Consider the following 27102-nt stretch of genomic DNA (forward strand, 5'->3'; position numbering starts at 1 on the left):
GAGGCTTTCCTATGCTATGGTCTCGAGCTGGGCCAGCACGTTGAGGTCATTGCTCTCGCTGCCAAATGATTGGCCTGAGTTCAGTTTGTCCATCTGTCTGAGCTTCATGGAAAACATGATTGTTGCTCTAAGCTCTCTATTATATGTCCTGCCTTAGCTCTGAATTGCATCTGGCTTTTTGTTGTTGTTTCTTTCCCTACCCCCACCTCCCTGCCTTTTCTTTCCCTGACTCTCACCAGATTAGAATCACATCTGTTTTCCAGCCTCTACATTCTCACTGCAGAACAGATGGGCGAAGAGCAAGTTCTCGTCCAGGCAGATGAGGAGGAGCTGGGTTTGGTACTCAGATTTGTTCTAGAGACTGATCAGCACCCATGTATCTCAGAGATGGAACATGTATCGCTCCTTTGGAGGAGCCAAAGGTGCTATTTCCTTATTTCTGATTATGTCCATTGGTCTCCCTTCCTCCCAACTAACCAGCTTGCTTGCTTGCTTGCTTCCTTCCTTCCTTCCTTCCTCTCCCTCCCTCCTTCCTTTCTCTAACTCTTTTTCCTTGTCTAGTCTGTATTCTATTAACAAGATCTGCTCTCTCTACCTATACTCTCCTCAGGGAGATACACGATGCAGACTCAGGGAGCTAAGAGACAACTTGAAACTTAATACACTTTTAAATGCACACATGGTCACTGATTCCTTAGACTGGACTTTCTGTAATTCTAATTTATTCCTTCCAAAGTGGAGGTATTTTTACCAGTCTAAACCACTATGTTTCTGTGAATAAGAGCAAATACAAAGTCTTTAAAACTTCTGGATCAGAGAACATGTTATCTACATATTCCACGATATGAAGAAAAGTACTGTTGGAAAATAAGGCAAGTGGAATGAACTTGGCACCCAATGTTCTTTGGGCTTCCAATGGCATTTTATCCTCAAGATGCCAGCAACCAAGATTCTGAGCATAAACTTAAAGCCAAAAGACAAAAAGAAGGCTAATGGGTCTTCTCACAGAACTCCTCCACATTTCAAAAGGATTCAAAGGGTACTGTATTTTTCAGTTTTTCCTAATCCTAACAACAGCCAACCCAACCTTAGACAAAACTCAGGTGGTATCTGTGTGTGTTTGAAAATGGAATGAATAGAATTCCCTGAGAGGGGGAAAAAACCACATTCTTGAGTGTGTGGGTCAAGAAGGATGTAAAAAGAAAGAAAAAGAAAGGAAGGAAGGAAGGAAGGAAGAAAGAAAGAAAAAGAAATTTGTTAGAGTTGAAGAAATGAATGTCGAAAAATAAAGTGAGAAAAAAAAAAAAAAAGAAAAAGAAAGTGAGAAAGGAGGAGGTTGCAAACATGGAAGATGGCCAGAGAAGGGGCAGGCTGTCCAAGCATGAAATGGAACTATTTAGGTAAGAAGGAACCCACAGCAGAGGTGGGCCAGGGGCTGGGTTGCAAGAGTTTGGAAAAGAGGCTCATGGAAGAAAGGCATTTGTGAGTGGGAGCCAGGCCTCCTAGGGAGCAGCAGTATCACTCACTGGTGTGGTCATAACCTTTGGAATGAGGGTGTGAGTGAGTGCAAATCCCCAGCCCCCTTCTCATTCCAGTCTCATCACACTCCTCTAGCCTGGTGCACTCTCTCTCTCTCTCTCTCTCTCTCTCTGTCTCGCGTGTGCTCTCTCTCTCTCTCTCTCTCCCTCGCTCTCCCTCATCTCATTGTTTCAGAGTAGGCCAAATTTGAAGTCCTTCCCAGGGAGTGGCTCTGTTCATCTTATTCTCCAGCCAAAGTAGAAACAGCGTGAGAAGGAGAGAGCCGCATTTTCGGCAGACAACGGACTCGGTGAAAAGAGCAGAGGAGAAATACACAGTGAGTTGTTTGATTGTATAAAACCCTAAACAGACAGAGGGTGTGTTGGATGGGTTGGGTGTGTGTGGGTGTGTGTGTTAAACTGAAAGGCCAGAGTGGGGCAATAGGGAATGACAATGACTGAGAATTGAGTGAATATCTCAATTATCCATGGAATTCAAGAGATAAGACACTGAGGTTAGCAGATGATATTAAGAAGCCACAGATATTGAAAAGGACTATAAGACACTGGGGGTTGAAAGCGGCCACAGGACATGAGCAAAGATACCAGTTAGAATGGAAAGTATCCTCTGACTTGGCAGAAAAGAGGAGTGAGAATGAGAATAACGGTGAGTGGGCAAAGAAGATAATTTGAAGGAAAATAAATGTTCAGTGAAAGAAAGGAGAGAAAGGCCTGGAGTCAGAGGGGGGACCAGGGAAAGCCCTGGGCAGACAAAGAGACAGGGGCCCTACAGGTACCCTTGCCTGGACCTCAATGCTGATGTGTCTGCGAGCATTACAGCCTCTACTCTCCCAACACTCCCACTAGACATGTTGCTCACGGGACCCAAGGTGCTGCTGTATCTCACCGTGCTCATCATCCCCTCTGGTGAGTCCCTACCTTGAATCTTTTCTCCCTGCAATGCCAGCTCCTCGGTGTGTGTGGATGTGTGTGTTAGAGGGCAGGATAGAGGGATGGTGAAGGAGACTGGCAGCAGAGGTTACTCAGAGCTTGCTACTGAGTTCTAGGATCGCCATTAAAGAAAAGGACAGATTTGGTTCTGAGAAGCAGGGGCTGAGATGAAATCAGAGATGACCTCAGACTTGGGAGGACATATCCTGAGTTCTGAGTAGAAGATCCACACAAAGGCCTATTAACCAAAAGAGGGTCACACAATGAAAGATACAAGTAAACAGAGGAGCAAGAAGCTGATACACAATGGCATGATATGGAGACAACTAATAAACTGGGCCAAATTCAATACATGAAGGGACACAGTGGAGGAATATATGCTCCCACCTAACCCATACTAGCTCCAGCATATACACAAATGTATTCACAGGCACACATGAAAACATGTGCCAGGCTGTAAGCTAAGAAAAGCCATCACAGGTTTCACAGAATGGAGCTAGGATATTGGCCACAGAAAGTGAATCTTCGGACCGCAGAGAAATCCTGCTTTATTTTCTCATTTTGCCAGATACACACTGTAAGAAAATCATTTTGCGCTTTGTTCAGTAGTGTAGCTAGTAAGATGGCTGTGGGGATACTACAGGACACAGTAGAGAGGCTGCTGGCCCCAGGTGCTGAACAAGATCCCACTCCTTCTGCTAGGAAAGGGGGTAACAAGGCATCTGGAGTCAGGGCTTGGCAAAGCATGGCTTTCTTCTCAGGAACTTATTTTTCTTGAGTACTTCCATGTCATTAATGGTCTGAGTGATGTTGTATTGAACCATATAGAAATACAGTGCAGAAAAATCAAGTACAACCAGTTTCTCATCATTTTCTGGTTCATCTAATAAAAACCATATGGGGTGGGGAGCTGGAGTCATTTAACCCTTTTCTCTGTCCTTTGGTACAGAGTGGACACCACTAGGAGTCAGTGGTCAACGAGGAGGTAGGTAAATTCTTGGATCTGGGCTCTTCTGTGTTTTCAAAAAATATTTAAGTAATCTCTACCCCCAGTGTGAGGCTTGAACTCAAGACCCTGTGAATCAAGAGTCGTATGCTCTTCTGACAGGACAGCCAGGCACCCTATCTGCTGGGATTATCAGGATAGTATAGATGAATGTTCAGAGTTAAAGAATGTATAATATAACAGAGGGACACAGTGCCAATGTGTGGAAAATAGGCTCTAATTCACCAGTTTCCACAATCCTATTATCCAGTTCATAAAACTTTACCTCTTTTAACAACTGAAATACCTTGCCGAAAACATCCACTATGCCCATCTGTTTTTCCCATTCTCCAATACAGCTCTTATCTCACTCAGAAAACGCCACTAATCCTAACAGCATTTTCTTCTCCATATAACAATGGAGAAGCTAACATGCAGGCAGAAAAAGAAGTCATCTCAGTGCTACAGTGAAATTCTGGCACTAATGGACCAAACCCAAATGTTTTGGCTTCCTTCGGTTCGATGACAGAAACTCCAATAAACATCTCCACTCTGCCTCCAGACATTCAATATAATTACAACTTATCTCCTACTTTTCCCGACCCTTGAGAGCAGTATATAAGCCATTAAAGGGCCATAAAATCAAATTAGCAGATCACAATGGGTATTTTTAATGAATTAGTATACACTAAAATAAAAATGGAGTACATTACTAGTACATTCCAAGACGAAAAGATTACCTTATTATACTTGCTTCAATTTTCTATGTGTGCATTGGGACACAATATCATTTCTTTCTTTGCATCCTGGTACAGAAAATATAGAAACAACTCTTTTTTTTTTTTTTCCTGCTGTGGGTAAAGGGATCCAAATCCCTAAGTTTCTGAACCTATATCAGCATTCAGCATTAGCAAAAAAATTCTGAATTCATTTCTCTGGGCTGGTTATGGTCAGGTCCTTGTCTACATATTTGTGATGCTTTCCTAGCAGGAATATATGATTTCTGAAATGTCTACTTAAGATTTCTTTTCAGAGAACATTCATGAATTCTAGATAAGGATTTACACAGTGGTAGCTCATGGAAAAGGTAGGTAATCTGAGGAATATACCGAAATAGAGTACTTTATCCAGAAATTCTTAGGTGACAGCAAGGAATCACTCTCAACCCCTCTGCTCTCCCACTGGTTCACTTCCATTTCTGTGAGTGGCTGGCCTGGAATGTAGCTAGAGAGGAAGGGAACTGGTGAGACCAGGCTACACCCTGAGAGGCTCCACTCCCCTCTTATGGTTTTCAGAATGACTAGGGTTAATGGTTTTTTTTTAAATATGTCCTGGGGGATTAGAACAGACTTGGATTTCTTTTACCAAAATTTGTTTTGAAATATGAAAACTAATGCTGAGTGTTAAATATAAAAAGGCTCTTTGGTCAAATCTCATGACTTTCTACCTGCATTTTTTTTTTAAGATTTTATTTATTTATTCATGAGAGACACACAGAGAGAGGCAGACACAGGCAGAGGGAGAAGCAGGCTCCATGCAAGGAGCCTGACGTGGGACTTGATCCCGGGACGCCAGGAGCAGGCCCTGGGCCGAAGGCAGGCACTAAACTGCCTAGCCACCCAGGGATCCCCTTCTACCTGAATTTTTAAAAAAGAGGATGATGTAAGTAGTAAGCCAGGGAAATTGCTTCACAATGTTTTATTTGTGTTTTGCTTCTGCCACAATGATCAATAGCTCTGGCATGCTTTCTAAAAATGCTATTCTCTCCAGACTAAACATGGCATTTAGACACCAGTTTAAGAAAAAAAGTCAAAGCAGAAAGAATTTGCTGACCCCTGGTGGGCAAACTAGATTATAATGATAAATCGTGTGCAATAAAGGATAATTGAAGATGGAATATTTATTAAATATTTAGATGTGAACACTGCTTTGTCATTTTTCTTATTTTTTTTTAAGATTTATTTATTTATTCATTCAGAGAGAGTGAGAGGCAGAGACACAGGCAGAGGGAGAAGCAGGCCCCATGCAGGAAGCCCGATGCAGGACTTGATCCCAGGTCTCTAGGATCACACCCCAGGCTGTAGGCAGCACTAAACCACTGTACCACCAGGGCTGCCCTGTCATTTTGCTTCTTAAGGTTGAGACAATTTGTTTCAGGTAGTGCTATTATTTATAGTTTCAGATACATTTTTCTAATGTATCATAATAGATTCCACCTTAAGACCTGAACCCTTTTTTTTTTCTCCTCCTGCCTTTATTTTCCAATGAACAACTGCAAGGTATTCTCTACAAGTATCCCCTCCCTTCTCCTCACCTCACTTCTCACTAAGCACCAGAAAATAATCAACATCAGGCACCTGTGTGGCTCAGTGGTTGAGCATCTATCTGCCTTCAGCTCTGGTAGTGATCCCAGGGTCCTGGGATCAAGTCCCACATCGGGCTCCCCACAGGGATCCTGCTTCTCTCTCTGCCAGTCTCTGTGTCTCTCATTAATAAATTTTTTTTTTAAATCTTAAAAAAAAAATAACATCATCTTTGGTGAATATGCTTGTATGTAAGTATATCAGCAAAGTGATATCCAATTATTTCAAAATTGTAATTATCAAAATCAGGGTCTTTGGGAAAGACAATTTTCACTTAAAATAAGTGTTACAAAGAGGTCATCAATCCACTGTACTTATCACAGCTCTATGACCCTGGGTAAATTATTTACTTAGCCGGTGCTCAATTTTATCATCTGTACAAACATATTTAAATAGTGCCTGCCACATAGCAAACTCAAATTAGCGACATACATTATTATTTTGTAGGACAATTAAATATGTTATTCTTCTCTTCCTAAACCAAAGTCTGACTAGGAAAGTGGATGCCTGTGGAGGATTATCTGATGGGCATGTGAGAGACAAAGGGAAAAGGACATTCTAGGTTAGGACCTCATAGGTATATTCATGGAAGTGGGAAATGGATATTTGTTTGGGTTGTGGGATACTTGCTGTGGGCTGGCAGCTGTGCTAGCCACTTACTGGGAGTGCAAGAATGGGAGGCACTAAATGTAAAAAAATGTTTTCCTGGGGTGCCTGGGTGGCTCAGTCAGTTAAGCATATGCCTTTGGCTCAGGTCATGATCCCAAGGTCCTATATTTCAGCCCCATGTTGGACTCCCTGCTCAGTAGGGAGTCTGTTCTCTCTCTCCCTGCTTATCTTTTCTCTCTCCCCTTCTCTCAAATGAACAAATCAAATCGTTAAAAAAATAATGTTTTCTGATTTGTTTTTTCATTCAGATGATGTGACTCCAGTGACACCAGAAACATTTACAGAGGATCCAAGTAAGCTACCCTTTTTATTTCTTTGCTTTTGTACCGGGAATAGAAGGATTGAGGGTGATGTCCAACAAAGATAAACAAGGAGTAGAACAGAAATTAGTGGGCGCTCTGAGCTCATGCAGACCCTAGTATCTGTCATAGATGCCACTGATGCTGTGAATATGCCCAGTCTTTTCTCTCCTATTTCCTTCTGTGGAAGTCCCTTAAACTACATCCTTTCACTTCAATCTTTCTTGCCTCCTTTTAGATCATCCCTTTATCCTGCTTCCCTTTACAACTTTTCCTGCCTATGTTTTTTTATTACCTATATTGTATCTTTGCAGATCTGGTGAATGAGCCCTCTACAGATGAAACAGGTAAATTTTATTACCATTCTTTTACAATGGCATGATTCTTCGTGATATTCACAATATTCATTCCAGCTTTTTTTTTTTTTAATTTTTTATTTATTTATGATAGTCACAGAGAGAGAGAGAGAGGCAGAGACACAGGCGGAGGGAGAAGCAGGCTCCATGCACCGGGAGCCTGACGTGGGATTCGATCCCGGGTCTCCAGGATCGCGCCCTGGGCCAAAGGCAGGCGCCAAACCGCTGCGCCACCCAGGGATCCCCTTCATTCCAGCTTTTAATTAATCCTGTGCTTTTATCTCTGAGAAAGGGATAAAGGGATTGGGGGTGTTTTGTTCAGTGACAGTGGGATAAAAGGAAACAGAGTCCCCCAGTCCTCTAAATAGATGAAACAAAGTGGATGCATAACTAAAATAAGGCATGCATAATAAAGTATAATTTTGTCAGTAGGCCAAACAGTACCAAAAAAATTTCATAATTTCTTCAATTAACTCTATTTCCTTGGATATAATACACAAATCCAGCCATAGCCTTGACTTTGCCTGATACCTCCATCCTCCCATTTTCTAAATCATTTTTCTTTTGGAGGGGGGGGCAGGGAAGAGCAGAGAGAGAATCCTAGGCAGACTCCATGCTCAGGCCCAGTGTAAAGCCCCATGCTGGGATTTCTCTTAAGATCTTGAGATCAGGACCTGAGCCAAAACCAAGAGTCAGACGCTTAACCAACTGAGCCACCCAGGCACCCTTCCATTCTCCCTTTTTATCCTCTGCCTTCTCCCTTGCCAACTCAAAGCCCTCCTCACACCTGCTGTTTTGTGCCTTTTCAGTTCTGGCCGATATCGAGCCTTCCACAGATGACCTGGGTGAGTTCAGATGTGGGATCCCAGGGCCACTGGGGCCGTTCTGGGCTTTCCCCAGAACCCATTATGGAAGGCAGTTACAGCTGGTGAAGGATCCTAAATAGATAGGACTACAGTTTATGTAGCACATTCTTCCAATAGTTCAATTTATATTAATGACATTTTTGATTCCTTAACAAGCAGAGACTGTGCTGGGTGTTTGATATACAAAATACCAACATGTGATCTTTCCCTCAAAGATCCCAAGACCGGATGGGTAAAGGCAAGACAAATATATAAACAGATCAATATTTGGGAAGATAAAGGGAAACTTTCTAGAAGAAATGGTTAAATCAATTCTTGAAAGAAATATTGGAGGCGGCCAGGCAGTCAAAGAGGGAACAGTATGTTCAAAGGTGTCAACACAAAATAGTGCTTGGCACATTGAAGAAACGAGGTTTATTAAATGATTAAGGCAAAATCTACAAGAAACAGTGGTAGGATGTGAGAAAAGGAGACAAAAACTAGATGATTTTGAAGAAATAGTTACTGAAAACCTACTATTAAATGCCAGGAATATGAACCCGATTCATTTTACTAGATATTTGTTGTGTAATACACAAGGTAAAGAAAGATAACTTTATTCAGTTTCACAAAATGCCATGATCAGGATAAGCAAAAGAAGCTGTGGAAGCTCTAGAAAGAGTCCTTGAGAATATTCAGGGCTGGGGGTCAGAACAGGCTTCTGTGGAGGGGACATTGACTAAGTTGCTTCTTGAAAGAAAAAACAGTGAATCAAGTAAACAGGCAGAAGAGCTTCTGGGTAAAGAAAACACTATGCCCAAAGGCTTAGGATGAAAATAAAAAAGCATCAGAGACTAGATTAGACAAAGAAAGATTCCCATCAGATTTTTGAACTGGAAATTCAGCCAGAATGCTATTGCACTAGTTCCAGTAAAAGATGGTGGCCTGAACTAAGGTAGAGATAGAATTAAGTGTGAGTTGTGTGAGAGGACTATTGAGATGATATCTAGTGTTCTGTTGGGTAGATGGTGGTACCATTCACCGAAGAATGGTTTTAATTGGTGAAGGGAAAGATCAGACAGTTTAAGATACATTGGATTTGAAGGATCTCTGAAAAATCCACAAACTCTTCCATAAAATGGCAGGTGGCTTCATAGGTCTGGAGCTTAGAAGAGATTGGGGCTGGAAGTTTGAGACTTCTCAGCATGTAAGCCTGCAATTGAAACCAGGGGATAGATGAGATCACCTACTACACTTTGTATAGTATCCTATCTATCAGCAACTCCTCCAATGGCATTATGACATAACTCCCATGGTTAATGTATTCCCAAAACTCATCTTGATCCTTAACTTATTATTCATTCTACAAACTAGGTCCCTATTTAGCTTGACCATAGGTTAGGTTTGGCTATGGCTGTGACCTTTGCTATTCTTTGCTAACTTTTATCTAAGATCCCATGATGATGTATCTGATTTACAGAGAGGTGATTTTCTTTTATGAAAATGAGCTTCTACAGGTTAACATTCATTTCTCTCCTTAGCTGTAGGAGGAAGCCCTTCTGGGCATATGGCTACTTGCCTTGTGTCCCTACTAAATTTGTTTTTTGTCAACAACACAACCGTGCAGTTTTCAATTCTAGAAGAGAAAGGAGAAAGGCAATATCAAATTTCCCATTCTAACTTATAAATTTCCACAATTTTGTGGGTCAAAACAGCCCATTATGGGTTTTTAGATGTTGCTAAAAGCATTACCAACTCACTTGTTTTTTATTTATGGTTGCCCCGTATGGGTCCCAAGTGAGGCAACCTGACAGTTACAGAAGTAATGAATTCTAGAACTGGTAATAACTCAATGAAATTTCTGCCTTCCAGCTTCACCCAATGATAAAAATACCACAGCAGGTATGATTATCTTTTGCATGTCTTTTTCTTCAGCTTTCTTCTTGGGGATTCATATACCTTCTTATTCTTTGGAGGGTACTTGGTATACCTTCCAGCTTGCTTCCGATTATTTTTTTTTAAGATTTTATTTATTTATTCATGACATACACACAGAGAGAGGCAGAGACACAAGCAAGCTCCATGCGGGGAGCCCAACGTGGGACTCAATCCCGGGTCTCCAGGATCACGCCCTGGGCTGAAGGCGGCACTAAACCGCTGAGCCACCCGGGCTGTCCAGCTTCCAATTCTCTGTTAAAGAATATTTTTAGTACCCTCCTTTTTTTATGAGCTCCTATCCTCAAACTCATGGGAGAAAATATGGAAGCACTGTTGGATAGTCTGGTAACAGTCCTCTTCTTAAACTACCTATGGACTTTCTGTGATGGTTAGTGAGTCAGGGAGTGACTGCAAGGACTCAATATTACTCTAGTTGTCATGGCCAAAGCTGCATTCTCTATTGTACTGATGATTCTGATGTGCATCTAAAATTGGAAACTACTGAAACGGAAACTATGACCCACTTAAGAATTCTTATTCTATAGAATGGGGTAAGCAGCAGCATTTCAATTTTGTATTTCATACTGCCACCTGGATAAACCTAGAAAGACTTTCCTAGAAGAACTCTTACAGATTATTTTACCTACTTCTGCTTCCAAGTAGGAAAGCACCTAAATTTTATTTTAGCCAATTTCCTCCTGTTCTGCTTTTGTGAACAAGGAGGGCATTCTCCAACTTACAAAGATCCTGTGTAGAGAATACTTATATTTTTTCCCCATTCTATCTATCTTCTTCCATCTCTTGAATCCTTTGTTTATGCCTCTGTTTTCTATGTTGGACTTCTTCAGATTGCCGGGATGAAAAATTTGCTTGCACGAGACTCTACTCTGTGCACCGGCCAGTCAAGCAATGCATTCATCAGCTATGTTTCACAAGGTAAAAGAATCCCAGGAGATGCAGATTCTTCTATAGTGTTTTCGTGTCAGTAACTATTTAAAGAGCACTCACTATGGAATTTCAATCTTTGATGGCACAGAAGTTTTTAAGGTGACCCCCCTTGCTATTCCTGCTGGTGCCAAATAGAACCTAGAGCTTAAATTGAGGTATATGGAGGACAGACTGACCAATAAGACTAGATGCTAGTAGGCAAGTGAAGAGAGGGCTGAGAAAAAGACAGTCATGAGAGAAATACTGGTACAGTGAATCTATTACTTCATAGAAAAAGGCCAAAGTAAAAGATCCAACTCTTAAAGGTAAAAACTAGCAAGGAGCATTAAACTTGACTCTAGGTGGAGTGGGTAAGTTTCACTAAGAAGAAGGATTAATTCCAGTCTATCCCCTTTACTCCTCTGGGAGAGAAAAAAAAGCAATCCAAAATAATTAAGGAAATCCAGAAGAGGAGAACAGATAGGGGAGAGTGGAGAATATGGAAGTTGAGGAGGCATGCTCAGCCTAGGCTAGTTCTCCATCAATGCTTTTTTCTATCTCCTTCCTTAACCATGTTACTGGGACCATGGCAGTTTACGACGTATGTATATCATCAACAATGAGATCTGCTCCCGTCTTGTCTGTAAAGAACACGAAGTTATGAAAGGTAAGATGATGTCTGGGTTTTAAGATTGGTAATTGCTAAATGACCAATTTTTTTTTTTTTAAGATTTTATTTGAGAGATAGGGAGAGCATAAGTGGGGGGAATAGCAGAGGGGAGAGAGAGAAGCAGGCTCCCCGCTGAGCAGAGAGCCTGATGGGATGCAGGGCTTGATCCCAGGACCCTGAGATCATGACCTGAGCTGAAGGCAGATGCTCAACTGACTGAGCCACCCAGGTGCCCTGCTAAATAACCATTTTTTAAAAAGATTTTATTTATTCATGAGAGACACAGAGAGAGGCAGAGACATAGGCTGAGGGAAAAGCAGGCTCCCTACAGGGGGCCTGATATGGGACTTGATCCCAGTACCCAGGGATCGTGACCTGAACCAAAGGCAGATGCTCAATCACTGAGTCACCCAGATGCTCTTAAATGAGCAATATAAATAAAGAAGTATGCTTAACACAACCCTAAGAAAAGTACAGTTGGATCTCTTTCCAGCTTGATTGCAACCCCCGACCTGTCCTATACATAGAGCTTTCTGAAGCTCTTGCTGCTTTGAAGATCATTCACTGAGGCTCTAGGTGAAAAGCCAAGTCAGGGGCACCTGGCTAGCTCAGTCTGGGGAGCATGTAGCCCTTGATCTTGGGAGTCATGAATTTAAGCCACAGGTTGGGTATAGAGATTACTTAAAAAATAGTAATAATAACTCCACTAATTCGGATATTGATGTTTAGATAGGTCCTATAAGTAAAACAAACAAATAAACCCCAGCCTGGGGCACCTGCGTGGCTCAGTGCTTGAGCGTCTGTCTGCCTTTAGCTCAGGGACCCTGGGATCAAGTCCCACATGAGGCTCCCTGCAGGGAGCCTGCTTCTCTCTCTGCCTATGTCTTTGCCTCTCTGTGTGTGTCTCTCATGAATAAATAAATAAAATCTTTAAAAAGAAAGACTGGACTTTTAGAAGCTGGCAACATTTTAAACAGTCTACCAATTCCAGGAACCATTTACATGACTTATTGTGAAATTTTAGAAGTAAAAGAGGGTAGAAAAACTTTATAAGAACGATTACAAGGGTACAAACCATGTGGTTATAAACCGTGCATTGTGGAAACAAAGATACTTCTCACCTTCCCCACGGCCAGCCCCAAACGATAAGTGGATAAGTGCGGTTGGTGAAGGCACCACAGACACAGCCCCTTCTGACTCAGCAGCCTATCTTGCACTGAGCTCCTGAGTAAGAGCTGTAGTTAACTTCGCAGAAGGAAACTTGCTGCTTGCCCCCATCAACCTTGCGCAAGCCACCTGCAAGGGAAGCACCTTGAGATTGAAGATGAGTATTTGGGACTCTAGGCACTTTCAAGTGTCTCAGGGGACTTGCTAAAGTTAGCTATTTGCACAGTAAACACTTAAATATACAAGGAATGATTGAATTTCTTTTTTTTTTTTTTTTGAGATTTAATAAATCCATGATTGTAAGAATTGGGAGCGAGGTATACAGAGGAACCTAAAATTGACTGGCCACCTGTGCTAGGTACTTTGCATACATTATTTGAATTTAATATCCACAAGTACACCATCGAGGCAGGTATTGCATGACTATACTTGGAAGGGATAGTGAGGTTGAGAAAAGTTAAACTTTCTAGTAAGTAATAAATAACCAGGAAGCTGCAGATCTGGGGTTCTAGCTCAGATCTATTTCTCTTCGATCTTTCACTACAGCACCTATAGTCTTCTCTTTCTCATAAAAGAGGACCCCTTATCTTTTTGCATTCCCATTCCATTATGCTCTGTCTCTCTTCTAGATGAACTTTGCCGTCAGATGGCTGGTTTACCCCCAAGGCGACTCCGTCGCTCCAACTACTTCCGACTTCCTCCCTGTGAAAGTGTGAATTTGCAGAGACCCAGTGGTCTGTGATCGTCAAGCAGAAAGAAGAATGTGTGGGAGGGAGGAAGAAAACGCTCAACAAGAAGGAACTCCTTGTCCAACCATTGTCAGCTAACCCACAGACATTAGTATTTCTTAAACCAATCCCTTTGCAGTACCTAGCTTTTGCCCCCACTCCCTGATTTTTCACCCAGACTGATAACATAAGGTCTATATTATTGCATGGTTTCACCGCTTCTCAATATCATAGACATAGTAGATTAATGATAACCATGAGGCTTATATACAAACATTCTACATAGAATTTCAAAGAAAAATAAACTTTAGGTTAATATTTACTATTGAATCTGTCTGAAATAGATCTTAGGGTGGAAGAACCTATTGCTGTCTATTTAACTAGTCATAGAACTCCATTTATTTAAGAAGAGTTTCCTAGATTAACTCCCCACTCATTTACATAGTCCTCATTACTCTTATTTTAACTATTTTGCTGGGATTTGCCTGGCAGGTCTTCTTTGAGAAGAGTCATGGTAATTTCTGTAGTCTTAGAGAATTCTCTGGAACCAAGTTATACAATCCTACTGGCAATATATATATATATATAAAGACCCAAGATGACATCTGCTAAGTTTGGAGGCCAAGGATAAAGGAGAAGAGTAGACCAAGTATGGAACTTGGACTCGTAGTCTCCTATTCACTTTTTCATGCAGTTGTACAACAAGTAGAGATGCAAAGTCCCATTTACCTACTCATTTTTGGTCATATGGAGGTTGGCCCACCCTCACAAGTTAGACAATTTAATGTGAAATCATAGCATTGGTCTGAGGTTCCTTGATTTGTTGCTACTTCTTTCATCCTCATCAATAACCAGGATCTGTAGAGATAACCATGCAAATGGGCTCTGGAAGAGCCTGATTTTTTTTTTTTTAATGTAAAACTAATTTCTTTTCTTTATTGAAACGACATCTACAAAGTAATACTTCTCAGTCCACACTGGGTATATGTATATGTAGAGCCTGTGATGGGCTGGCAAGAGGATCGTCCAAGAGGACTTGCTTTCATAAGAAATGGTTAGTATAAAAAAAAGATCACACTGTGTAACAGAATTAATTTGACGTGATTAATTTTTGCCCTACTGGTGTCATGAGATGACAGCCACGGATCTTAACTGTTGTAGTGTATTTCCCAAATAGAGCCTCAGCATTAAATGGTTACTTTACGGGATCCCTGGGTGGCGCAGCGGTTTGGTGCCTGCCTTTGGCCCAGGGCGCGATCCTGGAGACCCGGGATTGAATCCCACATCGGGCTCCTGGTGCATGGAGCCTGCTTCTCCCTCCGCCTGTGTCTCTGCCTCTCTCTCTCTCTCTGTGACTATCATAAAAAAAAAAAAAAAAAAAAGGTTACTTTACCACAGCCTAACATTAACCTTTTTGTACACATGTAACGCTCATGATCTATATAGAAAATATCTCTAATTGTGTATTGGAGAGTGTATGTCTAGATTTTCAATCTGTTAGCATAATTAAGTCCATTCTTCATCATTTTTGGTCAGAAACTCAAGCACAGCTGGTACTGACAGCTCCCATTCCATGTCTTTGAGTGAATACTCCTTAGGGGGTAAAAAAATTAATCTCTAAATCTGGGAGCTGCCTCCCTTGAAACTAATGCCCCTGCTGGTTTTCTCTTGGAACCACATTGACAAGCCTGGAAGAGCCTGATTTGGGGCTTAAAGGCAGGCAGACCAAATTTACCTAATAGTTTATTTAAAAAGTGTTAAAGAAAGACAATATTCAGACAACTACATTCTTATCCTGGCTCTAGCAGTAATCAGGTAAACCAAGAAACAAGTAAACTAGGTTTAATTTCCCATCTTTACACAACAAAGTTAATTTTATGTTGATTCTACAGTTTCTTTCCATTATGTGATTCTCAAGGTTTAAATGCATCATTCATATTTCCTGAAGCCTAGAAGCAGTCTAATTCACAACCACCTCATCTGCTTTATAACGGGAGAAATATCCTCTATGAAGACAGCAGTCTACAACATAATAGACAAAATTCCCGTTATAAGTGACCAATTACATACTACACAGATCCTTCTATCTGAATAACTTAGTAACATTCCAAAACAGCCTGTGGAATTTAATTAGGAAGTCAGGGAATTCGAGGCAAGTTACAAAAAAAAAAAAAAAAAAAAAATCCACTCTGCTTGGTAGGGTTAGATTCTTTTCATATTGAAAGAATTCAACTATATTAATGTGCATCAGACTCTTGCTATTAAGAAACAATTTAGTTTAATGGGATTTGCACAACAGATTAAAGAGAAATGCTAGGAAAAGACCCAAAGTATGTAATCTCTGCTCCACATCCTCTAAAAGTATTTCTGTATAGATATATCTATTAAGTGAATATTATACCCACTGTAAAGAAATCTCATAGGCACAGAATTTCCAAGAATCATTTAAGAATCTCACCATGAACATGACCCTCCTACCTTATATTGAATGAAGTGGCATTCCCACCACAAAGCACTTCAATTCCCAGTATTGTGTATACTTCAAATTAAATATTTTAAAATAAATGTTTCTTCATTCCTTTTCAGGAGAGTGGTCTTTGATCTGTTTCTTTGTTCTCTTATATGTCTAGAAAGATCAAACTTTATGCTTTTTTCATTTAAAGAATTTTTTTAAAATTTCTTCTTAAAGATATTATTTGAGGGACAGCTGGGTGGCTCAGTGGCTAAGCATCTGCCTTTGGCTCAGGGTGTGATCCTGGAGTCCTGGGATTGAGTCCTGCATCGGGTTCCCTGCGTGGAGCCTGCTTCTCTCTCTGCCCGTGTCTCTGCCTCTCTCTCTCTCTCTCTCTGTGTGTGTGTGTGTGTGTGTGTCTCTCTCATGAATAAATAAATAACATCTTAAAAAAAAAAGATATTATTTGAGGAGAGGGTATACGAGTGGGTAGTGGGTCCAGAGGGAGAGGGACAAGTAGACTCACTCCATCCTAAGCGCAGAGCCTGATCCCATGACCCTGAGATCATGACCTGAGTGAAATCAAGAGTCCAACACTCAATGACTAAGCCACCCAGGTGTCCATATGCATTTTTTTTAAAGGATTTATTCTAGGGAGAGTGAGCACATGTAGTAGGGAAGAGCAGAAAGAGAGAATATCTCAAGATGATTCTGTACTGACTGTGGAGCCCAACTTGGGGCTCAGTCTCACAACTCTGAGATCATGACTTTAGCCAAAACCAAGAGTCAGAGGCTTAACCAACTGTGCCCCCCCAGGTGCACCCCCACCTCAATTTACAGTTTTATCCTACTTTGCAAATAGAGCACCAGTAGTGCTCTATTCCACTATTCTCTATTATATCCTTCCTCACTCCACAACTTTGCCATTGGTTCTCCAACACATCAAATCTACTCTCCTCCAGAAAATTCAATTCAGAGAATTCTTTTTCTTTTTGCCCCCTTCAGTCCCAACAGTCTTCCTAGGTAAAGCTTCACGCTTTATTCTCACTTCTCTTCTGCATTTCAGTGTTTTCCTAGTTCTCATTGTTCTTATATTTTCTACCTTTTTAACTCTTGAAATGTAAACCAACATTTCTAACTTGCTGCCCATTCTTTCTTTCCTTATGCTTAGAGAGTCTTATTTTCTGCCACAACTTTCTCATAAAGACAGTCCCAGATTAGTTTCAGGATATTGTATTGGTCCTGTTTTTTTTTTTTTTTAAGATTTTATTTATTCATAAGAGACACAGAGAGAGAGGCAGAGACATAGGCAGAGGGAGAAGCAGGCTCCCCACAGGCAACCCAATGCGAGACTCAAATCCAGGACCCTGGGATCACGACCTGAGCCAGAGGCAGTTGCTCAACCACTGAGCCACCCAGGTGCCTGGTCCTGGGTTTTTTGTTTGTTTGTTTGTTTTTGTTTTTTGTTTTGTTTTTGTTTTTTAAGAGAAGGAGAGAGAATGCAGAAGGAGGAGGAGAAGGAGAGAACCATAAGTGGACTCCCCCCCTGAGTATAGAGCAGAATAGGGGACCTCACAGGGGTGGGGGGCAACAGTGGGGTTCCAATTCACAACCTGAGCTGAAACCAAGAGTCAATCGCTCAACCAACTGGGCCAGCCAGAAGCCACGGTCCTGTTCTTTCCCTCTGTTCTCTTGTCCACTGGCAGAATTTCATTTACCTCCTTGTTTTTCATCTTTGCCCCATTTCTGATGTTCTAGTTTTCATTCCTTGTTCCTCCCACGAAAAGCTTTGAAAATTTTTTACTCTTTTAGGCATTAATACTATCCCTTTCCTGGTGAGCACAACTGATATCGCTCTTCAGCAAGGAATTTATTAATAAACATATATAGAGAGATAGATTTTATTTATTCATGAGAGACACAGAGAGAGAGGCAGCAGCACAGGCAGAGAGAGAAGCAGGCTCCCTGTAGGGAGCCCAATGTGAGACTTGATCCTTAATCCCAGGATCATGCCCTAAGACGAAGGCAGATGCTCAACCAACCATTGAGCCACTCAGGTGTCCCAAGGCATTTATATTTTGATGAAAAATATTTGGAAACATATCAGTGCATTTTTAGCCTTGGAATTAAAGGATTTGGTGAAAGTATTTTTAGGAGAGTATCTTTTTGAGATTGAATGTCTTCCTGGTACTTTCTTTTTCAAAGATTTTACTTATTTATTCATGAAAAGACAGAGCGAGAGGCAGAGACATAGGCAGAGGGAGAAGCACGCTCCTCACAGGGAGCCCGATTCAGGACTTGATCCTGGAACCCAGAGATCACACCTTGAGCCAAAGACAGACGCTCAACCTCTGAGCCACCCAGGCGTCCCCCTGGTATTTTGAAAGAGGGCACCTTCATCTGCCCACCTGTGAGGTTATCTCTTGTTTCCTCCTCCACAATTGAACTGCTCCTGCTCTGAGCCTAATGTTTTCCACACTTCATGCTTAGGAAAATTCTCCTTGAATGGGAAATTCACGTGTGCACTATACTCTAAATATAGTTCGGTGCACACTTTCTCTTAAGTATTCTTTTGACTCACAGGCAGATGGTGCAAACCCCAGCTGGTCTCCCCACTTTTGGGCCTTACTTTTGATGACATCAATCAGTGGATGTTGCTAGCCGCAAGCCCCTCCCTCCTCTGCCTCAGGGTGTTTGTGTCAAACCAAATGTGTTACACAGGTCAGAGGTGCAAACAACTTAGGTGCAGCCTCTTGGGTTACCCTGCCTTCAGTACCGAAGCAGCTGTAACCCAGTGAAGAAAGAAATCTGAGAAGAAACTCCCAGACCCCAGACAAGGGGAGTTAGCAGATGGGAGAGAATGACAGGTTGGCATCAAGGCAGGGGACCAGAATGTTGGAAGACGGCAATTCACAGACTTGATGGGAAAAGGGAATTTGGAAAGTGTGGCAAAGAGGTCCCGAGAGACCTGGAACTTTACGGGGTAGAATGGAAAGACCTCAAGAGCACAGCAGAAAGAAGTCAGGACTGTCCTTATAATTTTGTCAACTCGGGGAGGCAGATTTGGTTAAAAATACAACATTCCAATAAACACTGAAATCCTGTATCATTTAGCATTTTCACTAACCAAACTTCAGGGAAAGTGACTTGTAGAGGTTGTGTGTGGTAGAGAAAGGAACATGTGGCCACAGTTTCTTTTTCTTTTCTTTTTTTCTAAAAACCAGTCAAGCAGAGCCAGAAGCAGCGGTCAGACAACAACTTCTGGGCAGAACCAAAGATGGAAAAAGCAAATGCTATTTATATAAATAGAGGTGCAGAGCCCATAGCTTCCTGTTGACAAATTGAGCTTCATTTCACCTCAAACCTTCATTTTTTTTTTTTTAAATAGCTGATGAAGGTGTTTTTTTTTTTTTTTTTTTTTAATTTCAATTTGTCCAATCACTTTCAGGAAGGTTCTGGTTTTTTCTTGACTAAACCAGGGGGTCCTTTTCTCTAGCTCTGCTAATTTTTTTTTTCTCTCCCTTTTCCTTTCTTTTGCGGATTTACCTACCATATGTGTAGCTTTATGGAGTATATTGTTAAATTTAGATGATAATCCATGAGGATTGAATTCAGGATGATCTCTTAAATTTGTGTGAGATTCACCTCCTCCCTTAATCTGGAAAAAAAAGGAACAGATGAACTCTGAGCAAATTTAAAGAGACAGTTTAACAGAAAATAACCCAAATGATCCATAAGGGATTGATTGATGGGCATTGAAGTTTCAACTATGTCATTATACACTGTGTCCTAATACGTTGTTCTGTCCCTAAAGGTCAAATGCAAGGAGTTACAATGAAGGATAATGAGGACTGCACAGAAAAAGTTTTCTTCCATTTGTATAAAATTACATCCATATATCTATCCATCCATTCCAAAAGGGATGAGATTTGGGGAGGAAGGGAAACCAATTTTTTTAAAGATTTTATTTATTAAAAAAAAAAAAGATTTTATTTATTTTAGTAATCTCTATACCCAACACAGGGCTCAGACTCACAGCCCTGAGATCAAGAGTAGCATGCTCCACTGACTGAGGCAGCCAGGCGCCCCAACAAAGTATTATTAATATAAATAAGTTTATGAAAATGTGTAATGTTAACCTCAAAATCAATGTGTTGAAAACAAAAATTACTTCGAAAATGTTCATATAAAATCATGAATGACAGCTCCTCAACTGGTTACTCAGAGAAACTAGTTTGCTGGAAGGTAATCATTAACTCGGTAATGTTAAACTATGCTCTTATGTTGCCAATATCTCACAGGAAGTGGGATAGAAAGATCTGGCAGTGTGATAAGTGATAAAGTACAATATTTCATAAATTATAGATTGAATGTGTAAGTACAATTCATAAGAATTACAGGATGTTGTAATGACATAGGGCAGGAATAATTTACCTTGCCTCATAGCAACTATAAAATATCTATGCATGGGGCACCTACACTCAAATCAACATGGTTCTAGGTATAATAAAATATATATTTAGGGACACCTGGGTGGCTCAGTGGTTGACTGTCTACTTTTGGCTCAGGTCATGACCCAGGGTCCTGGGATCAGGTCCCACATCAGGTTACCCGCAGGGATCCTGCTTCTCCCTTTGCCTATGTCTCTGCCTCTCTCTCTGTGTCTCAAGAATAAATAAGTAAAATCTTTAAGAAAAAACAAAAAATATATTTATATCATCCTGTTCAATTTAACATAAAGGAATCTGTGTTTGTTTCAGGGCCAGTCCTGACATAGCACTCAGTAGTTGTATGTTCCTACTCAACTGTAGATTTATGGGAATACATCTACTTTAGCAGTGGTTCTGAGAATTAACAAGATCATGTATTCAAAAGGGTTAGCACTTGTAATATTACATATTTAATAAAATAAGATTTTTTTTCTACCTAAAATGGATTGATTTCTCCCTAACTATTCTTGAGTAGGTTGGCTCTTCCTTCTCGTTACAAAATGAGGTAACCCTCGCTGGTTAGCCACTGAGCAGACAGGTGTGGAAACCTGCAAAAGGTGTACAATACTAGTTTCTCTCTAATTCAAGTTTCCTAATTTAAATTTTTTTTCAACATCTAAAATCTTAATGAGAGAGCAGGATCCAGGGTGAGTTTTTGCAGGCCCTGGCAGATGTCCTCCACCTCTGGCATGCTCGGCCCTTAGAGAGCACTTAGGGTCTGGTTGGCTATGTCCGTTCTGCAAGACCTTGCCCAAATGCCCATACACCTCTTGGCCCATTGGAGAATGGGAGTGCAGGTCACAATGGCACCACATCCCTTGGGGAACCCTGGGGCCAGCTGGTCTAAGGTACTGATCAGGTCTCTGCTCTTGAGCCTGTGGCTCTGGGTGTGCCAGTGCAAACAGATAGTTTGGCATGTAGGGGACATACAACATCATCTGATACTGTCCCTACAACACAGCTGTTTTGTCATCTGGGCCAGGAAACTTCATCTTCCAATGGTCCAAGAAAGGAACCGAGGTGGCTGGCTGGTGTGATTCAACATTTTTGGCACAACTTGGTTGAAGGTATAATTGGCTCATCTGGCCAGAAACCTGTTCAGCCTGCCTAGCCTTCGGTAGATGCCCCAGCTCTTGGAGTCCTGGCACTCAACTTGTGGTGGATGGTGACTCACATGATGCCACCTCCTACTCCAACTAACCCAGACTACATTTCACTTAAAATTTTTTTTATCAGGTTGTTTTTTGTATTTTAGGAACCTCATATTTCATTCTGAGAACAATCCACAAGGTGAGAAGTTTAAGGGGATCATTGCTTCTATTTTGGGGACAGAGAATAAGGTTTTGAGAAGTGAAGAAGTACTGCTGACTTCATAAAATGTAGCACAGTGGAAAGAAGGCTGAACCCATGAATTCTAAAACTTAATGTTCCTTCCATTGCAAAAGGAAGATTTGGAGACAAAATTATTTATTTGTTTGTTTGTTTGTTTATTTATTTTTAAAGATTTTATTTATTTATTCATGAGAGACACAGAGAGAGAGAGAGGCAGAGACACAGGCAGAGGGAGAAGCAGGCCCCATGCAGGGGGCCCACTGGGGGACTCGATCCCAGGACTCCAGGATCATGCCCTGGGCTGAAGGCAGGTGCTAAACCACTGAGCCACCCAGGGATCCCGGAGACAAAAGTACTTAAAAGTCAGAAGTATTTGAGTTGCCAAAGGTTTGTAAGAGAGTTTAGACTTTTCAAAAATTGGTACAAAAAATACAGTATACTTAAATATAAAAATTAGATTTTTTAAAAAAGATCTTATTTATTCATGAGTCACAGAGAGAGAGAGGTAGAGGCATAGGCAGAGGGAAAAGCAGTCTCCCCACGGGGAGCCTGATGTGGGACTTGATCCCAGGACCCCGGGATCACAACCTGAGCTGAAGGCAGATGCTCAACCGCTGAGCCAGCCAGGCGTCCCTCAAAATTAGACTCTTTAGATAATCAAATTTACTAGTCCACTCCTGATGGAAAAACAGCAATTTTTTCCACATTATTAGCATATCGTCAAAGGCTAGTTTCAGACATCACCATTGCCAAAGATACGTATACAATTGTTTCTGCTAGGGGTCACTAATTTTACAGGACAGGCTGAAGGCTTTATTAATTTTGGAGACTAGAACTGGATGATACAATACTACTTATTTGTTTCCTTAATTATCTCAGGGTGCCCAATGCTTTTTTTACCCTGTGAGGAATGTGATGTGTGCTCCCTTATTAAAATTAAGGTGGAAAGCAGGTGTTGGCTTGCTTTCACATGCTGCCATAGACTACCCAGGAACTAGGCTACTCGGAAATTTTTTGCACACAGCCAATGGTCGAGAGCAATGAATCTGGCCAGAAGAAATAACATGGGAAGTGCCAAAGACATTCAGATTTTTTCCTCTCCTCAGAAGGATAAAGAGAAGCTATATGTTTGTTGACTAGTCAGTCTTTTAATTATTATTTCTTTGATTCTTTCAGGAAATATAGCAAGTGTTTCAGAACACAAACAGAAGCTAGACTACCTGGGTGCAAAGCCTAATTCCACCATTGTGATCCTAACCTTTCTGTGCCTCAGAAGAACTCAATGATACCAAATGCCTATGGCCACTGTAAGGTTAAGTGAATTAGATGATTAGAAGAGGACCTGATCAGCAGCAACATTTGACTACCAATGCCTGGCACAGTGCTGGGAATACAAAGTCAAGTAAGACATGGTGTCTTTCCCTCAGTGAGATTAGAGTAACTTCTTTGTTACTCAACCTGTTTCTGCTTTGAATAGCACCTTTGGTATTCTACAATGGCATACGTTTTCTTGTTTTCAGGTTTAATTTTTGATTAGAGATAAAGCAATGCTTTAATTTATACTAAAAAGTATTGTGTTTCCTCCTGTTAAGAAACAAAGAGGCCCTTCATTTTGTACAGCCGCACCACAGCCTTCAGTTCCCCATTAGCACCTGCTCCCCAAGTGTTGGTCAAGTGAATTTGTCATTTATATCTCAGTTCATCCCTCCCATTCCCATTACTATCCTCTCCTTTGTCCCAGGGTGTATATCACCTTTGCTTCCCTTACTCTAGACTCTCTTCCATGTATACATACTAATGACTAACATCATGCATAATGAGAATAGCCCTGTCATCATCTCCTCCTTTTTATGGCTGTTTATTCAGAAGTCTCTGAATTAATCAAGAATTTATGAGATTCACATAACATAAAACTATCTTAAAGTGTACAATTTAGCAACATTTAGTATGCAAATTGTACATATCTTCCAAAACATCCAAAACTTTTTAAGTTTACTTATTTAAGTAAACCCAATATGGGCCTCCATCTCACGACCCCAAGATCAAGAGTTGCACATTTTTCTGACTGAGCCAACCAGGTGCGCCTCTATTTCCAAAGCTTTTTCATCACCCCAAAGAAAAACTCCATATCCATTACGCAATTACTCCTCCCTCTAGTCCCTGGGAAGCCACCACTCTGCTTTCTGCCTCTCAGGATTCACCTATACTGAATATTTCATATAAATGGAATCATAGGGGAACCCTGGGTGGCGCAGCGGTTTGGCGCCTGCCGTTGGCCCAGGGCGCGATCCTGGAGATCCGGGATCGAGTCCCGCATTGGGCTCCCGGTGCATGGAGCCTGCTTCTCCCTCTGCCTGTGTCTCTGCCTCTCTCTCTCTCACTGTGTGCCTATCATAAATAAATAAAAATTTTAAAAAATGGAATCATATACGCTGTGACCTATTGTATCTGCCATAACCCTGCTTGTTAAGATTATCTGTAGCCTGGGTGGCTCAGTCATTTAAGTATCTATCTCTTGGTTTTAGCTAGGGTCATAAGACCCATATCAAGCTCAGAGCTCAGCAGAGTCTATTCATCCCTCTCCCTCACCTCTGCTCCGCTCCTCCCCCTGCTTGCATGTGTACGCACTCACATATTCTGTCTTTCTCAAATAAAGAAAATATTTTTAAAAAGATTGTCTGTATAGGGCATAAGCAAATAATTAAAGAGCATATCCAAAATAACTGTCCCAATAGGGAGAACTTTGACTTTACTTCTTTCAATCTGTAGCCATACCTCCTCTATGGAACCTGTGGATGGAGGTCTAAAGTAACCAGAATGTGTGGGAGCCAGGACCATGCTGAATGAATTAATGAAAATGCTGAGTGTACAAGTCATGTTTTTTTCTAGTATTAGTGATGTAGTTAGCTCTTCCAGTTCCCCTCTGGTAAAGTGAAGAGATCTTTGTTGGTACTTTTAGCCACATGTTGATTGAGTGGAGGAGGAGGAAAGATGTGAGGGTCATGGGGGAAAAGGAAACCAGGTAACACAATTTGGAGCTACTGATATCAAGCAGTTCTTTCTCAAATCTCATCAAGAATACTGAATATAATAGGGATGACTGGTTGGCTCAGTGGTTGAGTGTCTGCCTTTGGCTTGAGGCATGATCCTGGGGTCCTGGGATAGAGTCCCACATCTAATTCCCTGCAGGGAGCTTGCTTCTCCCTCTGCCTATGTTTCTATCTCTGTGTGTCTCTCATGGATAAATTTTTTTTTTTTTTAAAGAACACAATATAATAAAACCAAGAGGGTTGTGATTTAATTAGTGACAGAACAATTATTGAGAAGAAAGGCAATGATCAGCACAGACTCTATAAAAACAGAGGAAGAATGTGCAAATATGGTGCCAGGACTTCCTTAGAGCAGAAGGTGATTTTATTTCAAGTGTCCCAGACTAGTTAAAAGAGAAATAGGAAAATGGCAATTCTCTGGGTAACATACTGTTTATCATATGTCATACTTTCTTTAGGACTGTCCCTTATCCACTTTAGAGATATTTTGTCATGATTGCAATTATCCTTCCTTATGTTATATCACTGAGTAAACAAATAACATGGAATTTGGTCTTTGGAATGCACCTACCCACAAAAAGAGAAAAGATCTCCATGTTATTTGGAGCATCTCTAATTTTCCCTGGCATTCCAAATGGCTAGAAAGCAATGAAGCAAACACACACTAATTTTTCAAAACTCTGAAGTCATACAAACACAAAATTTTAGAGTGAGGTCATACAAACAGAATTTTAGAGTTGGGAGAAAATTGAGCTCCTCTCCGCCAATATTTTTCAAATTTAGGTCCAACCAGACCACCTGCTTTGGAATGAAAGGCTGCTTGTCAGGAAGGCAGAGAACCTGGGCTGCATTCCAGACTTACTGAATAAACTCTTCAGGGATTAAATACTGGAATCTGCAGTTTTATACACTCACTCACACTGAAGTGTGAGAACCACAAAACTCCTCACTCATACTTTGTTACTAATCAGAAAACCATGTTCTCCCATAACGTGCTGACGATCACAATTGATATTTTGAAAGATCTGGCCTTCTAAATATATCCATTCTATAATATTTTATAAAACCAGGTGTTCTTTATAGATTATCTGCCATGCAATAGGCAACAGGAGGAGTCCCTTGCTTATATTATATTTAAGAATCCTGCAAGATAATAGTTTCAAATCTGAGCTTCAGTGCTCATGCCTGAAAGTTGGGATAATAGTTTCTATCTCCTATACTAAAGTAAAATATATGTAACATACTTGGCACAAAACCTGACCTAAAGTATGTGCACAATAAAGGTTAGCTGTTTTTACTATTTTTGTTCACATTTACACGTGGGGAAACTGAAACACATTCAGACACTTTGCTAGGAAGTGGTGGAGACAATTCAACTCTTAATGTACTTAATTTCAAAACCTAACTTTTCCCACTACCCTATACTATTTTTCATTATGTGCATGATCAATGAAGCTTCTTCCGTGACTTTTCCCATCAAAAATAACTTTTTCTTCAGCCCTTTGCCCAGCACTAGGCTTTTGATGAATACTTGTTTTTTTGGTTCTCTCAACCTCAATGAGACCTGGGCAGCTGCACAGCAGAAGGTGAGTGAGTAATTCCTGTATATGTTTAAAGATCTGTCCCTCAGTTTTTTGATACCCCAGAGAAATTCAGTAATGTGTCTGGTACTCAACTGAGAAAAACAAAAATCAGGAAATGCAGAAGTTGAAGCACTCCAAAACCCACACTTTACCCACAAGGATCCCTTTTTTGGGCTTTTTCAAAAACAAGAAAGTATCATATTGAACAATCTACCTGGTGTCCAAAAATAGTGGCCTGGGGAGTCATTATCTGAGCATCTTGGCTCACAGACCCAGGAATGTGTGCCCTGGAGGATTCCCAGGGGGCCTTTTGGCCTCCTGTGCTGCCCAGAATGAAACTTCACCTCTGGCTTCCCATGGTGAAGATCAGTGGTGGTGAAGTCCAGATGTCCAAACCTTCACCCAGTCAGAGGCATAATTTCCAAATCTTGTTGTTTTTGTCAAAAATAAACTCACCAGGTTGTCCTGTGGTTTTTCAAGAGAAGTTGGTGAGGAGAGAGGGTAATTAGTAAGGAAAGTTTTAAAAATAGCAAAATGAAACCCTGCAGAATTGTCTTTTTAACTGCACCAGCTCCAAATGCCAATGAAAAATGCTATGGTACTTAGAAGAGATGTCATTTTCCTTCCTTTAAAAGAAAGGGAAGCAGGAATACAGCTTTCTGAGAAAAAAAAATTATTTTCTTATGCTGGACAAGTCATGCCTCTATAGTAGCTTTTGATTTACAGCCATTATGCAAGGTATATAATTCTCCACTTTGTTCAAAAGCTTTCCTTAAAAGG

General features: G+C 40.9%; 1 protein-coding gene across 3 annotated transcripts; it reads left to right on the plus strand.

Annotated features, from left to right (window-relative positions):
• Positions 1 to 243: 243 nt before the first annotated feature.
• MFAP5 (microfibril associated protein 5) lies at positions 244 to 16000 on the plus strand. Of its 3 annotated transcripts, XM_025995263.2 has the most exons (10): positions 244 to 1855; positions 2385 to 2444; positions 3418 to 3453; positions 6734 to 6778; positions 7099 to 7131; positions 7950 to 7985; positions 9858 to 9887; positions 10772 to 10859; positions 11444 to 11517; positions 13317 to 16000. In XM_025995263.2, exons 2-10 carry the CDS (start codon positions 2387 to 2389, stop codon positions 13427 to 13429), a joined length of 513 nt encoding a protein of 170 aa, XP_025851048.1. In that variant the 5' UTR covers positions 244 to 1855; positions 2385 to 2386; the 3' UTR covers positions 13430 to 16000. The 3 variants fall into 3 exon arrangements, with proteins under 3 accessions (XP_025851048.1, XP_025851049.1, XP_025851050.1); XM_025995264.2 differs by lacking the exon at positions 7950 to 7985 and having other exon boundaries at positions 1712 to 1855; XM_025995265.2 differs by lacking the exons at positions 7950 to 7985; positions 9858 to 9887 and having other exon boundaries at positions 1712 to 1855; positions 13317 to 13737.
• Positions 16001 to 27102: the final 11102 nt, after the last annotated feature.

Source organism: Vulpes vulpes, chromosome 8, assembly GCF_048418805.1.
Source record: "Vulpes vulpes isolate BD-2025 chromosome 8, VulVul3, whole genome shotgun sequence".
Lineage (NCBI taxonomy): Eukaryota > Metazoa > Chordata > Mammalia > Carnivora > Canidae > Vulpes > Vulpes vulpes.